Source organism: Ambystoma mexicanum, chromosome 5p (genome assembly GCF_040938575.1).
Source record: "Ambystoma mexicanum isolate Mex_15411 chromosome 5p, UKY_AmexF1_1, whole genome shotgun sequence".
Lineage (NCBI taxonomy): Eukaryota > Metazoa > Chordata > Amphibia > Caudata > Ambystomatidae > Ambystoma > Ambystoma mexicanum.
Window position 1 is genome coordinate 519,620,388 of NC_090930.1, and position 16,683 is coordinate 519,637,070.

The window sequence follows — 16,683 nt, forward strand, 5'->3', positions numbered from 1 at the left end:
AGCCTTGCTGCCAAAAAGGTGTTCACCGTCAAAGGGCATGTTGAGGAGCCGGGACTGCACATCAGGAGCAAACCCCGACTTCCGCAACCACGCAAACCTGCGTATCACGGTGCTCGCCGCCATGGACCTGCTGACGCATTCAGCCATGTCCAAACCCGACTGAACGGACTCACACATGGCATCCTTACCATCCTGGACCATAGCAAGGAAACCATCCCGTTCGTCCCCTTCGGGAATATGTTCAGCCGCTAACGCAACACAGTTCCACAGTGTGTGTGTGAAACGAGACAAGGCACATATGGAGTTGGCCGCCTGAAGCGCCATACCACCCGAAGAAAACACTTTCTTCGCCCAGCCATCAAAACGTTTGTCGTCCCTATCAGGAGGGATGGTAGGGTACGACGCCTGCTTTGCCGAGGCCGTGGCTGCCTGCACCACCAAACTCTCCGGAGTGGGGTGTCTGGTCAAGTAGCAGGGGTCGCTACTGGCTGGATGGTATTTTCGCGACAAGGACCTGCCCACCGCCGGGAGACTCTCCGGAGCAGTCCAAGCCGCCGCCACCCTTCTCTGTAGAGCCATATGAAATGGCAGTACCGGGTCAGTTGGGGGACCAACATCAAGGAGGTCCGTGAGATCATCCTGCACAAACTCCCCAAGTACTCAGAGACCCTAGCCATAAGGCGCCGGTACGAGGAATCGGCATGAGAGCCAGGCTCAGGCCTACAAAACTCCACCTCCGGAGAGGTGTCCAGTCCACTGGCATCATGCAGTGACTGCCTCAAATCGTCAAATTGGCTATGGTCCGAGACCATCTCATCTGGAACCTGACTAGGAACCAGGCCATCAGAATCCTCATCCACCTCCGAAATATATTCCAAGTGGTGAATAGAAGGCACCCGAGAGTGCTTGCTCTTAACCAGAGCCTTTCCAGGGGGTTCCCCTGTGCCACGGGGTACCTCCGACACCCCGGCCTCGAAAGGCGGCGAGTGAATCGGCGCCGGCGTCGAGAGAACACGCATCGGCGTTGACATCGAGTAAATCGGCGTCGACGTCAGATGCAGCGCCGCCAGCACCGACGGCGTCGACACAGTCCTCGAAGCCAGAGCTCAGAGCGTGTCCTTCAACGACCTGAGCGTCGACGGCTTCAATGACTTCCTCGGAGCCGGAGCCTCGAGAAAGCCTGTCGACGCCCTCGACGCCTCAGGCGTCGATGTCTTCCTCAAAGACATCACAGGTGCACACGGTCTCAAACGCGTCGAAGACCGGGACCTGGAACGGGTATGTCGAGAACGAGTCCCCTCGTCCGAACGGGACCTCTCCCGTGACTCGTGCTGACCACTCTTGCGAGCGGCATCTCTCGACCTCTCACGGCCGACCTCACTCGGGGGCGCGGACGGCTTAGTACCCTGCAACTCGAGAATCGCCAGCATTTTCTTGCCGAAGGAAGCCCATTCCTCCGGCGTCGCACGGCTGGTGGGGTAAGCGAAGTGCCGGGCAGAGTCCTCAGAAGAGGACCTGGAAGACTACCGCTGTCGGCGCTTCCGAGAATGCCTCGAAGAGGACGAGGAGTGGCGAGACCGACTCCTGGAAGGAGACCCACGAGGCTTCCGACGACGACGCGGAGAGTCACCTCTCGAATCATCCGTCGAAAGCCCCGCAGACTTCGACTTCCGGGGCTTGGACACCCGACCTACCGACAACTTCTTAAATTCCCGTAAGGCTTTGGACGTGAGCGACTGGCAGTCGATACAGTCATCCGTGTCGTGGGCCTCCCCGAGGCACCAGAGGCAGGGGTAGTGCGAGTCCGTCACCGACATCTTGGACCCACACTCCCCGCACTTCTTGAAGCCCGGACGCAGGGTCAAAGACGAAGTAGAAGACATCTTCTTACGAAGGATTTTCTCACAAAAACGAACAGGTTCGAAGAACCGAGAAGAACAGAACTCCAAAGAGTCGAGGCGTAACCGAGATTCACGAAGCAACACGTTCGTGGAAAAAACGGAACTGTGGCTACGGGTGTCGTGCGTCCTACTTATCACATCGGATGACGTCGGACGAGGTCCTCGACGACGACGCATCAATGTCATTGACGCAGGACGCAGAAAGAAGTTTCCGAAGCAGCACAGCTGTGGTGATTACCTGTCATAGATATGGAATACGTCGGAGGACCCAGTCCCCTCGAAATGATATACTCAACAAAAAGAAAAAACAACAACAGACCAACCTATGGGGTCTTCCCCCAGTTTTAGGTCACTATCCATGTGGCACTTGTGTAATGTGCACCCAAACGACTAAAACTCAGAAAGTAGATTTGGGTTCGGATAAAATGTGGAAACTCTGAACAGACAAACTGTAACACCAGTAATGTAATTTTCCTAATCAAATGTCCTTGCCAGAAGATCTATATAGGCAAGACTAACAGAAAATGTAAGACAAGGATGATTGAGCACAAAAGTTGTATAAAAAACAAAGTAGAACAGGCTCCCCTTGTAAAACATTTTTTGGAAAAAAAACATGGTTGTAATGATTTCAAATGGGTGATACTTAAACATATTAAAGGTAATTCACAAATAGAGATCAATAAAAAATTGCTACATTTGGAATAGAAATTGATTTGGCAAAAAGCCATATCCAAGGCCTTAAAGAAAATGTGGAATGGCACAACGCATAAAATAACTTTTAGGTGCTGGATCATCCTTGGCCAGTAGAAACTGAACTGCAATCATTATGAAGTATCTGTTGGAATAGTGGATGGTTTCCATCTGTTTTGAGTCCACACATAATTGTTGTATAAAGCGTTGCAGGGTATTGATGACTCCACATACCCTGGGATTACATCATAAGGGAGAAATTTGATCAAGTGGTTGTAGTGATATGTGTGTATGTATACATTAGTAGAGACCAATGGTTTCCACACCAGAGATGCTATATTTGTTCTATATGTAGATGCTCCATGAGATAACGCCTGCACTATGTAATGAAACTTCGATTATTCCTTAAGACCTGTTTAACCAACTCCGAGTGTCCTGGAACGTTCAAAAGACAATTATTGGTAACGTAGAGTACTGCCAGTGAGGTGTATCCTTCATAAAATATAGGCTGGTACCATACTAAGGAGTCATTTTCCTTTTGGCATCCTGGGAAGACTGATATGGAATTGAGGCCATTATGAATATTGCATGTGAATAGTAAGATAGGATTCTCCGGCATGTAACATCATATGTAACAAAATAAAATTGAGCAGGCTATTTAAAAAAAAAGCATCTAGACACTTGGGAGGATATTTGCCCTTTTCAGATGTCCCTCAGGGTTATTACACACTTGGGACTTCAACTCCCAGGGTACTAAAATGGGAGCATTACTCCGCTGTTGTGCCACATGTTTTCTGAGGTTTTTTTACGCCTACGCGATAACGTCATGACGTGATCACGCGGTAACGTCATAAAAAGTGCAGAATTTTCATTCGCAGCATTTTCGTGCTGTTAAACAGAAGGAGTTCCATTTAAAGAAAGCGTGGCTTACAACTAAAGGAAAGCCCATGTGAGTATTCAGAGGCCATCTTTTAAAATAGGGGCCATAAAACAGAGTGAATAGATATTCAATTATTTAACCTACAGGTGGGAGCTCTTTGTCTTTTTGGTTTTTTATCAGGCTCGATAGACCCTAAGAAGAGTGGCTTTGCCTGTACTGCACATTACTCCACTGCGAGGATTAGAAGAATAGAGTGGAGAAAACCATTTTCATATGCAAATAAGTAGGATTCTGGACATCCACGTTAGGAATGGGGTACCGCTACATACCTCCATAGCTGACAAATGTTATGGCTTGTTTGTTTTATTTTCAGATAACAACAAGCATTATTCCTGAACTATTTTGGGTGTCTTTAGGTGTTTTACAATAAGCGGACAATTGAAGACCCAGCCAATATTGGGTAAGAATTCTCCCTTTCTCATGTTTTCAATTAAGTGAGTTAGGGTGACATTTTTGACATTAGAAACATCTAAGTCTGATTATCTATTATGCACTAGGTTGGGAGCTAGAGGAAAACAAAGGCAATAATTCTGCTATCAATTGGAACCTGCCATTTATAATCCAATTTAAAGGTTTAAGAGACTCCGGGACAATTATCCCACGAGACAGAGAGGTATGTGATTAATAATATACCTTGCACCTTTGGAGGTTAGGGTTATTAAATGGTTAAATTAAAATGACCTATATAGAGAAATGTGGTACTAATTAGTGCCTTCTTTTTTGACCTGCAGGGTATCCCCTCAATGTTAGAAGCTTTTTTTAATACAATCGACAAAAGACATTTTATTCTCCTGAAGAATGTCCTACATTCCGTGTGTCTAAGGGACAGAAACTTGTGAAAGTTGGGAACCTATTGAATACATCAAAGAATATGAACCAGCCAGATTCCTCTGTGGCTTAAAGATCCGAGTGTGAATTGTTGACACTGTTATTGACCTTAGAAAAATCGTACCATTAGGATCCACTTATACAGATATACTTGTGTTGCTTTTTTACTTTTGCAATTGTTTTATGTGATGTTATCTTTTTTTATGATTGTTTTTATTGAGAATTTTCACTACATGTGAGTAATAAAATGTAAGTATATGTTAATTAAATAATATGGTATGTTATTGTTTGCTAGTTAGGATATCCATTCAGATAGGCACTTTCGAATTGTTACACTTCTTTTTGTATAATATTAATAAGGTTGACCCCACCCAAAGTGAACAAACCTTGCTTATTGGCTCTTCTGTCTGCCTGTAGAATCCTCGAATACAAGTTGCCTATCCTGACAAAATACCTCATGTTGTGCCAATAAACTGCAGACACTAGAGACCATCCTGGAAATCTGAACAGCATTATTTGCAAACATGACCAGAATCTCTCTTCCCACCATTATTGGCACAACAGTCATCCTTCCGGCTGGGCTCTCACAAAGGCACGGACGATCAAGGTTGCAGTCAGTCTTTTAGCAGAGCCATGCTCCAAGGGAAGGATAGATCAGGATGTAATGCAGTGGAAGTAAGGCCTGCTGATGAAATACATCTTCTGATTTGAAACATTTGTGGTTCTTGCTTTGGTCAGTTGTGAGCAGTCTACAGGGATACTGTTAATCGGGCTCCCTGACATCATTCAGCAATATAGGTGCACATAGGGTAAAACATTTTTTTAAAATACATAGTAAAGCACCAGGCAAGAGAAGGCACTGATAGGTCCAGAAATCAATGCAATTATTTTTCGCCCCCAATTGGTTCTTTTCACATGGGTTTTGTAAATCAAAGATTTTTCAAAATCGAGCCAGTCACACATTGAATCAAAGAGGTTTCCCACAGCATCAAATCACCTCATCAGTTGCTCCCAATGAAAACCTCTGGTGATGAAGAAAATGCTCCAAACAGAAAAATGGTGGCTGGAGATCAAATGTGTACCCTCAGGCCTCAGATTAGCGAGGGAGTTTCCCATTAATATTTTGTAGTAAGCATCAGGAAGTCCTCAGGACAGCCATAGTTGCAAAGAAAGCCAAAAAAGTAGCTAACATCAAGCTTTTGATTACTCTTCATTTCTCGAACAGATTTTAAGATGTATGTGATTTGGGGACAGATGCAAACAAAAACAAAGTGCAGCAGAGAACTTGTGTCTGCGGCAAAGCATATGGTACAAACATTACCGGATACGGCATGAGGTGAGCTTGTCAATTAACCGTCTCCTTGTAACTACAAAGACTAGATCACCACAGCAACAAAGTATGGCTGCTCAGGCTTTTTTGCCATTTGTTTCCAACAGTCAAGTCAAACCCATGACTCAAAGAGGAGGCAGGAAAATTACACTTGTTCTCCCTGGACTGAACATTGAATTCCTTGGTTGATTAGCAGGAAAAGACAAAAGTTATCATCAAGCAACAGAGGGGCTACACAACACAAAGAGTTAAAGTGCTACAGAGCTTGATCAATAAAACAAAATAATGCTCTTAGCCAGTGGGATTTCCACCCGCAAAAGACTAAAAACTGGAAGGAAATCAATACGAAAGAAAATATGCAATGCAAAACTTTACATTTAAAATTGAACATGCGAACTGCAGCCTGCGCACAAGATTTGAAAAATTACACTTGCAAGGAAATGTGCAATGTTAGCACCCCATCTACAATTACAATATATACCCTAAGTAGCTGGAAAGGCCTGAGAGAAATACTTCCAGTTAAAGTATCCAGCAACTTTTACAAAAATAAAATAACACTCCGATCTGAAAAACCAAACTGGGGCATGCATTGTGTACATTTTTCTTTACAGGATTGGGAACCAGCTTTGTAGAAAAGACACGTACAACAACATCAAAAATAAGTTGCGACACAAGAAAAAGTTACTTACCAACTGGTAACGTTCTTTCGACTGGATGTTCCTCCAACGTATTCCACATCTTTGACATGTAATGTCCACAGCTGTACTACTTCGGACATTTTTTAGCAGAGGCCGTCCTGCATCAATGGCGTCGTGTCGATGTCCCTCGAAGCCCTCCATCGAGGGGACGTCGCCGGATGTTATAAATAGAACGCACAGCGACTGTAGCCTCAGTTTAGGGTTTTTCCTCCATAATGTGTGACATGCTCGTACACAATGCCTGCTTGACTGCACATAGCCTTGAGGGAACGCAAGCTGCAATAGCATATGAAATTCTCCAGAGGGGCAGACTGGGAGGGCGATGTGGAATACTTTGGAGGAACATCCAGTCGAAAAATTTTACCAGTTGGAAAGTAACTTGTTCTTCGAATTGATTGTGTCCTCCAATGTATACCACATCTTTGACAGACTCCCAAAGCAGTACCAGAAATTGGAGGAAGGAGAAGAATTTAGAATACCCAATCAGATGGCAGAATAAAGAACCACGCTAATCAACTTCGAGTACCCACTGTAAGAAGAGCCAAAGCCGGCGGCATTGGCTTCCCCCACGTAACACCTAAGCTTTGGAATGCTCTCCCCAACTCACTCAGAGCAGAACCCTCGCTGTACTCCTTTCACAAATCTCTCAAAACTACACTATTCAATTAACCATTACCTTCTTTAACCTGCACCTGCCCTCATCCGTTCTGCTACGATATGTGTCTGTAATACCAGTATATGCATGCTTTATCTTGTAATGAAAATTGCCTTGTAACCATCTGCCTTCCACTGTAACCAGTTTGATGTTTTTTATCTGTAACAGAGCCACAATGCCCCTGGGCTGATGTGCGCTTTAAAAATTTGAATAAATAAATAAAACCACTTTACCAAAGGCCATATCTTGACCATGGAGCGTATTCAGGGAGTAATGTTTGACAAAGGTGTGGCTAGAAGCCCATGTAGCTGCATCACAAATATTCCTAATAGGAACTCCCCGCTGCAGGGCTTGCCCAAAAATCTGTAACATTCAGTAATGGTGAGGATAATCCACCTAGACAAGATCTGTTTGGTAACAGCCTGGCCCAGTAAGTGTCCAGCATACCCCATAAAGAGTTGATCATCCACTCTGACCCTGGACATCCAAGAAATATAAAAGCACAGTGCTCCCCTAGGGTCCAACCATTGGAGCCGCTCCTCTTCCTTACCAGGATGAGGAGGTGGATAGAAAGCAGGAAGAACCACTATCTGGCTTAATTGAAACTCAGTCACTACCTTGTACCCTCAGTACAACCCTATCCTTGTGGAACACAGTAAAGGGTGGCTTAGATGAAAGTGCCAGTAATTCACTCACTCTGCGAGCAGATGTAACCGCAACCAAGAAAACCGTCTTGAAAGACAACAGTCTCAAAGGACAAGAGTGCAAAGGTTAAAATGGAGAACCCATCAGGACTTTCAAGACCAAATTCAGATCCCATACCGGCACCTGAAACGGGGACGGCAGGAACACATTAGTGAGCCCCTTTAGAAATTGGGAAATCAAAGGAATATTTAAAAAAACATTCTTCAGACGAGCGCTTGAAGCTAGACAGCGCCACCAGATAACCTTTAATGGTACCTACTTGAAAACTGTTGGCCAAAGAAAGCAAGAAAGACAGAACCATGGGAATGGAGCACTGAAAAGGATCTACATCGTGTCCTCTGCACCAGTCGCAAAACTTACGCCAACGGTACAGGGATTTGGTTGCAGACCGCCTGGCCGAAAGCAATACCTCCATCATGTCATCCGGGAGGTCCCAATCGGAAGCACATTAGATGCCAGGTGTGAGTCTAGACAGAGTGTGTGCAAGTCAGTCTTCTTCCCTCTGCAAGCATTTGTTGCTCACAACTAACTGAAGAACAGATATAAAACAAACAGTCTTCCAGATGACTTCCAGGGGACAGTCCCCTGAAAGTATTCATACTGTCGATTAATCAAGCCATAATTTGGCATCATACATTAACATGTGGGATATACTTTAATGATCCCAAGACAAATGGCTAATAGGAAGATGGTGCTCCGGGTGACCATGAACTCCAGCAAGATGCAAAGAGTTTTCAATTTAAAAACAGAAAGAGAAAGCATGGTTACAAACAAAAAAAATGGAATACAGATCATACATGTTCTAAAAACAAAAAACAAAAACAAACAAAAAAACACCCACCTTTGCAATAAAGCATACAGAAACTCATAGGTAATTGACTGTCATTTCAGACCAGTGCAATTTACATTGGAGAAAATGGTTGCATATTACAACTGGAAATGCTGCATGAAGGATGGCATTTTAAAATTCTACTACTAAATAACTCGATCTCCAACGGATGTTTTGAATGAATTGGGAGGGTGGATTTTAATGGCAACAGAATAAAAGGTAGAACAGCAATAAACTACATTCTGGAATAATTTATTACTGGTTGTAAGAGAAACATAATTTCTCCAATATTAACAAAAAACAATGCTCTTTCAGTAGTGCATATAGGTCATCAATAGTAAAAGAATGCAAGTTAAGAATGCACTGAGTGCACAGAAATCAGCTAAAACGAACATTGATTTTCTCATAGCATGAGCATTTTACTATTTCTATATGATTAATTCAAGCATTTAACAAAATTCTTCAAACTAACCATAGTGCAATTTGACGATAAATGGATGGTTTACTTCTACAAGTATATCCCGTTCCATCTTTGTACGAACTCGATCTCGAACTGAAAAAAATAATTACACTGTGGTCATGAATTAGTCATGGGGAACGAGTATATAATAAAATGCATGTGTAAATCGTTGCCCTACAAGACATGGATTGTGTTTTTAAATGGCTTATGTGATTTATGAGCAGACCTTTATTAGTTGTTTATGCAGTAGAATAAATAAATACATGTGTAAGAGTAATTTAACGCATTGCTCAATTGAGGGCAACACATTAACAAACTCCCTTTCTTTCCTAGTCTGGTCTCACTCAAATCAAAATGACTTCACCATATTCCAGGGCCTGCTGTTGTACCTCATTGACATGTAAAATCTATTTTGCCATGATCAACTAAACCAATTTGCCACATTTGCCTAAGCAAATGACAGACTGCTAACTTTTTTGTGTTCAATAGACAGCCTAAACTCACAATGCCACTTTCTTTCCACACACAGGAGAAAAGTGAAGAGCACTCATCTAGTCCAACATAGGTTACCAACCAACTCGGATTGAGACCAATTGGTCTTGGGGTCTAACTCTGCATGTAAACTTGAATGCAAAGGTTTGCACTATGATGGGAAAGTGGAGCATAGTTAGAAATTGTGATTTGTACAACTGACATAACCCAGCAGTATGATGACCTTCAGGTGAAAGTTCCTAGCATCACTCAAGGTTCAACCAATCAATCCAGGATATATATCAACAAAAATGTTTTCTATTTGCTGCAGCGCTCTACCTCATTCTAGCGGGTGGCAAAAGAACGTGGCAAGAAAACAAAGCCTCCTTATGAGCGTTCCTGGGATGCGGTTGTCGACCACCGCCAAACTTTGTGACAAAACCTGCAGCCAGTATTCAGAAGACCAATATCTCATTCCACAGAAATCTGACTAACAGAAAAGTAACCCCGCACTCAGTCTCTGATGGTACAAAACTACAAATTCATTTTGAAAGTTGTTCCATACAACAAATAACCAATATGGACTTACAGAAGAGCATTAGTTGAAGAACAGAACTTTAAATGCCACGCGTTACATCCCATGCTGATTAAACATGTTATTTGTAAGGTTATCTGGCCCATTGAGAGTTGTTAGATTTGTCCTCAGTCAAATTGGATGGGACAGCATTGGCAGGTTAGCAAATATACATGCCCAATCTATGAAATACCCATACTACATATTGACATGTAATTAATGTGAACTACACCCTAAGATATTTGTGGTGTGAGTATTTTCAGCAATATGTAGGGTTCAGCAAGGTGGCTGTATGTAGTTAACTAAGAATCATTTTGAATGTCTGAGGCCCACTAGGGCAGAATTATGTTTAATGACAATCATGCAGTGATTAGAATTTGTTTTTAAGGGGGCACCTCTGTTTGGCAATTGACCAATTCTCAGACGGGCCACAAGGGTATTAACACAAGAATTTGTATTTTTAAGTTAATGATATTAGGCAACATTTGTTGTACGGCTGGTTGTTTAAGAAAGATCTGTTTCAGCAACAAATAGTTTTCAAGTTATTTGAATAAGAGTGACAATGCAGAGATTTCTCTCAATAAAATCATGGAGGATCGTGAGAGGTATTTCACCATGTCAAGATGGACATCACCTAATCATTTGGATTGACTACTGTGTGTGGGATCACATGATCATGATGTCATGATGTCCGAGAAGTTTGAGTTCCTAGTTAAAACAAAAGACAGCCTGATGTGTGATTTTGTACTGAGAGAAAAAGACCAAGGCTGTTTAGCCTTCGGTGTGGGTTGCACACTCGAATATCCACTATGTGGTTATAATATATAGTTCAATGGTTCAAATTGAATTTAGAATTCTCCATGCAGTTCTTTGTATAAAACATAATTCTGGATTGTTCAGGTTTTCCAAGTATTTTTAAAGTTTAATCAACAAAATGTAAGTGCTGATGCAGATGGTACCAATGCATTTCGGACTTGCAATGTCCTTCATCAGGGCCTTTTAATCCTCATCTGGTCCATATTTAGTCAGTCACAGTTTATAATCGCCATTAGATCCAACCCTCAAATATAATCATCATACATCATGTTCAAACCAATATGTACCCAGGTCGAGTATCATTTTAAGCAAAGAAATCCACCATGTTCACCACAGGAAGTAGTCACAATTCCCATAATATAACCTATATTTCAATATGTTTGTATATGTAATATTTCATAGTGCAAGAACACATGTAGATATTTCATCAAAATCAGTCAATTATGCATATTCAGTGTCAAGACAAGAACATTCACTCATTATTGAATAAATGCATTACGCCACAAGGCATCCCAACATAAACAACATGTAAAGAAATAGAAAACATATAGAGAACGTTGTCAAAGCAATATATCTTCACACAGTTTTGCAGTTTGTGTTTCTTATTCTGTATCTTTTTCATCAACCTATACTTTTACTAATATTATCCCTCTTAAAGTATACCCATCGGTGTGCATGTGCCACTATTATCGCAAGTGAATACCTTTCATGATCTTAACCATGAGTTACCGGACATTTTGAATAACTCAGCGTGAATTGACACCAGTGGTAGACTAATTGAGAGATTCAATTACATATTAGTTCCCACCTGTCCTTATTCCAGGGGGACATGCTGTATGCTAACCATGTGGAAATTCAATAGAAAACGGATAGACATGTCTTCGCTCGGACAGAGCAGCGCCGCGATATGCCGAGATTCTGTCGAGACACTAGCCGTTTGGTCACCCGTTTCCCTCTAGTGCGATGCCTCAAATTAGTATAATCAGAACCCCACTAAATGCGTATCCTATTCTAGTGCACTAGGTCATACCACTCTGCTCGAAAAGCATGTCATGCATGTAGTATTGCCTAACGAAGTCCCAGCATTGGGATGGAACGTGTGGCGTTTTAAGTTTTGTCCTGGTAGTAATGTTCTTCTGGAAGTCCATATTGGATATTTCTTTTATGGATCATCTTTCTAAATAAATTCACAATTTTTCACCATCAGAAACTGAGTGCTGGGATACTTTTCTGTGGCATGGGATATTGGTCCTTTTAGATGATATATATATATATATATATATATCATTAAAACAGCAAACATTACATATGACAATATGAATCCCAAAATTAAGAAAACATTCTTGGCGGGAAACAAGATATTACATACTACAGAAAAGAGCTGTGAATCAGATGATCACTACATTTTAAAGAGCTATCAAAAACCCTACATGTAACAAATTAAGAATTTACTTAAATATTTTACCTTTTAAAGAAGCCTTCTTCAATACCTTCATTGCATAAAACTGCTCAGCATCCGGTCCAATTATCTTTCGAACTAAAAAAACCTAAAACAATATTGATAGGCATGGTTGAAGTTCATTTGAAACTTGCCATGTGTGGCTATGTCATAACATGTTGTATAGTAGAAGAAAACAAAATGAACAACCTACCATGCACAGAATAAAAAAGTAATCATTTTGAGTAAGCAAGATTTTTACAAGCAAAATATTTTTCAAAGATGCTCTTAACTGTAAGTGATTTCAATCCGGCACACACCCAGGTCAACGCCTAGCGTGTAATGCACAACTGAAATCCTTATTTATTTTGTCTAAAAGTTCTTTTATTCTGAACGATGTACCACTCATATCACGCCCCTCTCCTGCAACCCCCCGGTCACACTGAACCAGGAATCAGGCTGGTTTGCAAAGTTAAAATATTTATTTATGCATTTACAATTTAATCACACTATGTTTTAATGGGTACACAATCACCAATGGGGTGATGTGACACAGAATAATCTCTTTAATCCACAAGGAGTAATAACGAGCAAAACAATTCAGCACAGAAATAATACTTTTGTGTGTGTGTCAGATCAAATAGCACTGTGGTTAAAGGTTCCCCCTGCGCACCCCTCAAGCCCCCAATAGACAATGTAAAGAGATTGGAGGAGAGAGCTGGTATTTAGGAACAGCAGAATTCAAACAAAATAACAATCCCACTTTCCGCCAGCAAACACAAGAGAAAACAGAATCGACTGTCAAGCAGTCTGAATGGCTTTTAAAGTTATCTTGAAAAAGGATTGGGCAAAAACACTAAATATGGTTTAGATTGCTGAAATTGTTATAATTCTTACGGGAGCCGCTTTGGATAGTTGCACACAAATGCTAGCAATTATTTAATACCAAGAAAACAATTTGAAATCTTAAAATTAAGGTCGGGAGCAATCATAAGCTGTTTTACACGTGTAAGAATTTCCCTAAAACGAAATTCATGGCAAACTTTTCACTGCGCAATAATGTGATAACTGTAAGGATATGGGATGTGTTTTAGATGTGATTTTAAGCTGTGGATGTTAGCTACAAGCAGAAGTTGAAATTTTGTTTCTAGCACAAAAACGGATGAAGTTATGGACCTTTTAGTGGAGGTCGTTTTTTTTTAGATAGGCGCAAGAATGGGAAACAGGAATGCACTTTTAAAATGACTTAAAGGATTTCTTACAATAGAGGATAACTATGAAGACAACGAATACCACACAGGAACACAGGCACTTGATCAGGGTGACTGCCTGCAGTGGTCCCGCCTTCTTCAGACGAGAAAAGATCAGCACAGAGATAGTTTTAACAAAACTAGCACAGGAGGAAGATAGGAGGGATTGGATGGAGAGTTCAGACAATTCAAAAGTACTCCTAACAATTCAGGTTCTAAAGACAAGATAGGGTTGATTTAAGATAGGGATTGACTAGACAAGGTCTATATGCTAGTGACAGTATCTATAGATACTCATTAGATATGTTTCAAACGGAACCCTCAGGATTCTGGCCAGGGATTCTGGTCAGGACAGACTGCTGGGCACATCGGATTTGAGCAGCGTCAAGGCGCGCTGGACACCGCACAGCACAGGACTGGATCTCATCTGCCATGCACTCTGGTCACAGCACGGCACAGGACTGGATTGGATCTGCCCTTTTTGGTTCTGATCATAATTATTTCAGCAGGCAAGCAGTACAGCGCAGCCCGGCTGTATTTTAGTTCCCCTTAGGTTTGTGGGGTTGGTTCTGGGTCTGGAAATTGAGGCCTAGCTGAAAGTGGTTCAGCTATGCAATGGGTTCTGCTTTGCCAAGCCAAGTTTCTGGAGTCTGGAGCAAGGAAGATGGAAAGTTCTGCAGCAGGGTGCTCCGCCACCATTCAGATAGTGGGTGAATCTGTCTTTCCTTTTCTGCCCTCTGCTGTCTCTATTTATACTATGCTAAAGGGTGTGTGTGTGTGCCGGTTTAGCCTAAGCTTGCCCCTTTGCCAGGGATTGGTCAGAATCTCCTTTCTGCCTTGATAGGAGGAGAAAACAGGGTGTCACCTTTATGGTGTGGGTTTATGAGGCGTAGAGCCCACCCCTAGCCTCTTGAACACAAATATCTACTTTTAACACAATACATATTTACACATATGCAACCTCTATAACAACCACATGTATAGATTACATATTTTGTCCAGCAGCTACTCCTCCAAACCCCGTAGCTGTGGGATCTTGTGTCTACTTTTCCCAGAATTTCGCCCTTCTCATCAGGAACACAATGTCCCATTTATCAGCAAATTTCTACAAGTGTGCACGTATAACATGGGCATAAGTGCATAAAGTTTCATACTTCTAGAAGAAATACATTTGGTGTAAAATCACATTTTCTGCCGTTTCTTTCCACAATATGTCACACAATCTTGCCGCCTCTTCAAATGTGCAGCCAAAAATTAGATTTACAATTCTGTTATTTTTGTGTTTTTGACAATTTTAAGTGACAAATTATAGGTATTCAAACAAAATGTTCTTTGTGAATGTCCAGCCACAGATGGTTGTTTGTTTCAGCCTCTTTTTGTCTCCCTTCAGTTCAGGAGAAGTCTCCTCCCTGTTCTCTTGGCAGAGACCATTTTACGACGGTCTTCACACCTAGCCTTTCCTGCTTTGCAGCTGTTCATTGTTTCCTTCCCCACTGCAGACCAGGTTCTTCCCCCACCCTATAATTATCATTTAGGTGTGATTTCCTGGAGAAGGGAGATGGAGGGGGAGGCCTTGCCTCTGAGGAAAGCGGTTATTCCAGTTTGGTTGCTTTAGCCAGGCTTACATTTAAATGTTAATTCTGTTGAATTTTCCCTTAGCATACAACAAACTTGTGGGATCAAATCACAGCTAAATACTTCAAGATTTTAAACCATGGAATCAAAACAATTACAAGATGGGTTACTCTCAATAACAGGCCTCTTAGCTGGCAAACATTTGATTTTAGTTTATACATGTTTAAAGTTTTCATCCTGCAGGCCCCTGTCAGCTGTCATTCAGGCGGCCGAGGGTACTGCGCCCAAATTTTGACATATCCACAGAGCCACTTTTGATGTGGAAATCCCTTGATGCTTTCAGCTTTTCCAGGACATTATAAATTCACAATGGTTTCTTGTACTAAGTGAATAGTAGCACCCAGCAAGAATTTTGGACGTTTGAGGGTGTTTTGTACTGACATTGTGCAGTTTCAGCAACAAAGAAAAAGGATTTAAAGCAAGATTTTGGGGTTTCCTTCAGCAAAGCACTGCTTTTCCTTCTGTACTCCATCTTCACATGTTGTGGAGCCCAGTGACATGTTTCAGGAGTGAGATCTCTGTTCCACCACTGACAACATGCATGGCAGATTGGGCAGCCATCTTTTTGTGCTTTGCAAAGCGCGATTTCCAGAGGTTTTGGCGCGCACAAGAGTTTTGCGGCCATTTTGATGTTTCCGGCACCATCAGAACACAGTGATACTGCGTGGCAGAGCAATAAGTGTGTTGAATCATCCCACATAACAAAAAGATATTTTTAAAGTTACAGCATGGTAATAGTAAGCAGGTGTTGAATTGAGGGGGGGGGTGCCATTGAGGGTAGAACAAGCATAGTTTCAGCTGTTGTGTTGTGAAAAAAGGTTTGAATTCATACACACACAAACTCACACAATTGAAACCTTGGGTGAATTTATGAAAAATAGGAAGACTTTTCTTTTCGAGTAACTGCCCATAACGGATCTGGATTCCTGATCTGTAGTATTAAATCACCTGCGCAGAGATGCAATTTTATTGCTTGGTTCCTTTTGGTTATGTGTGATAGAAATACTAAATCAAAAAAATCATGAAGATAGATTAGCAATTAAGGCTATGCTGCGGGAGAGGGGAATTTAAGTTTTGAAGATGAATGAAAGTTTAGGGACATGTTGTAGCGTGAGGATGTATGAATGGATAATGGATAGTGTTAAATGCAAATATGAATGAAAATTCATCCTCTTAGAAATGGGTCATTATCCCTTCCTTTTGTCCTATCTGCCATTGTGATTCGATATAAGGTGAATAATTGTGTGCCTTATTTGAAACTGGTTGTTGCTGCTGTCAATTTAATGGAGTCCTAGATATCTGAGGTTTCACAGAATAGGGGTGTGTTTTTCTCTGCAATTTTTGCTTGAGGAGTGTGTATGTTGCGTTAAATATTTTACTTCCTTTCAGTAAACCCAATATATAAGAGGAAACCTGTTAACCCTCCCTTTCACACTAACACAATATAGGATTGCACATCGTCG

General features: G+C 41.7%; 1 protein-coding gene across 1 annotated transcript in view; it reads right to left on the reverse strand.

Annotated features, from left to right (window-relative positions):
* The window catches only part of RPS6KA6 (ribosomal protein S6 kinase A6), a 905,586-nt gene that overhangs the window by 625,388 nt on the left and 263,515 nt on the right, over nucleotides 1-16,683 (reverse strand). Inside the window, exons 4-5 of the mRNA XM_069612921.1 lie at nucleotides 12,363-12,444; nucleotides 9,049-9,129 (exon numbers count right to left, since the gene is read on the reverse strand). Of these exons, the coding sequence (XP_069469022.1) occupies nucleotides 9,049-9,129; nucleotides 12,363-12,444 (163 nt within the window). The remainder of the gene's footprint in view (nucleotides 1-9,048; nucleotides 9,130-12,362; nucleotides 12,445-16,683) is intronic.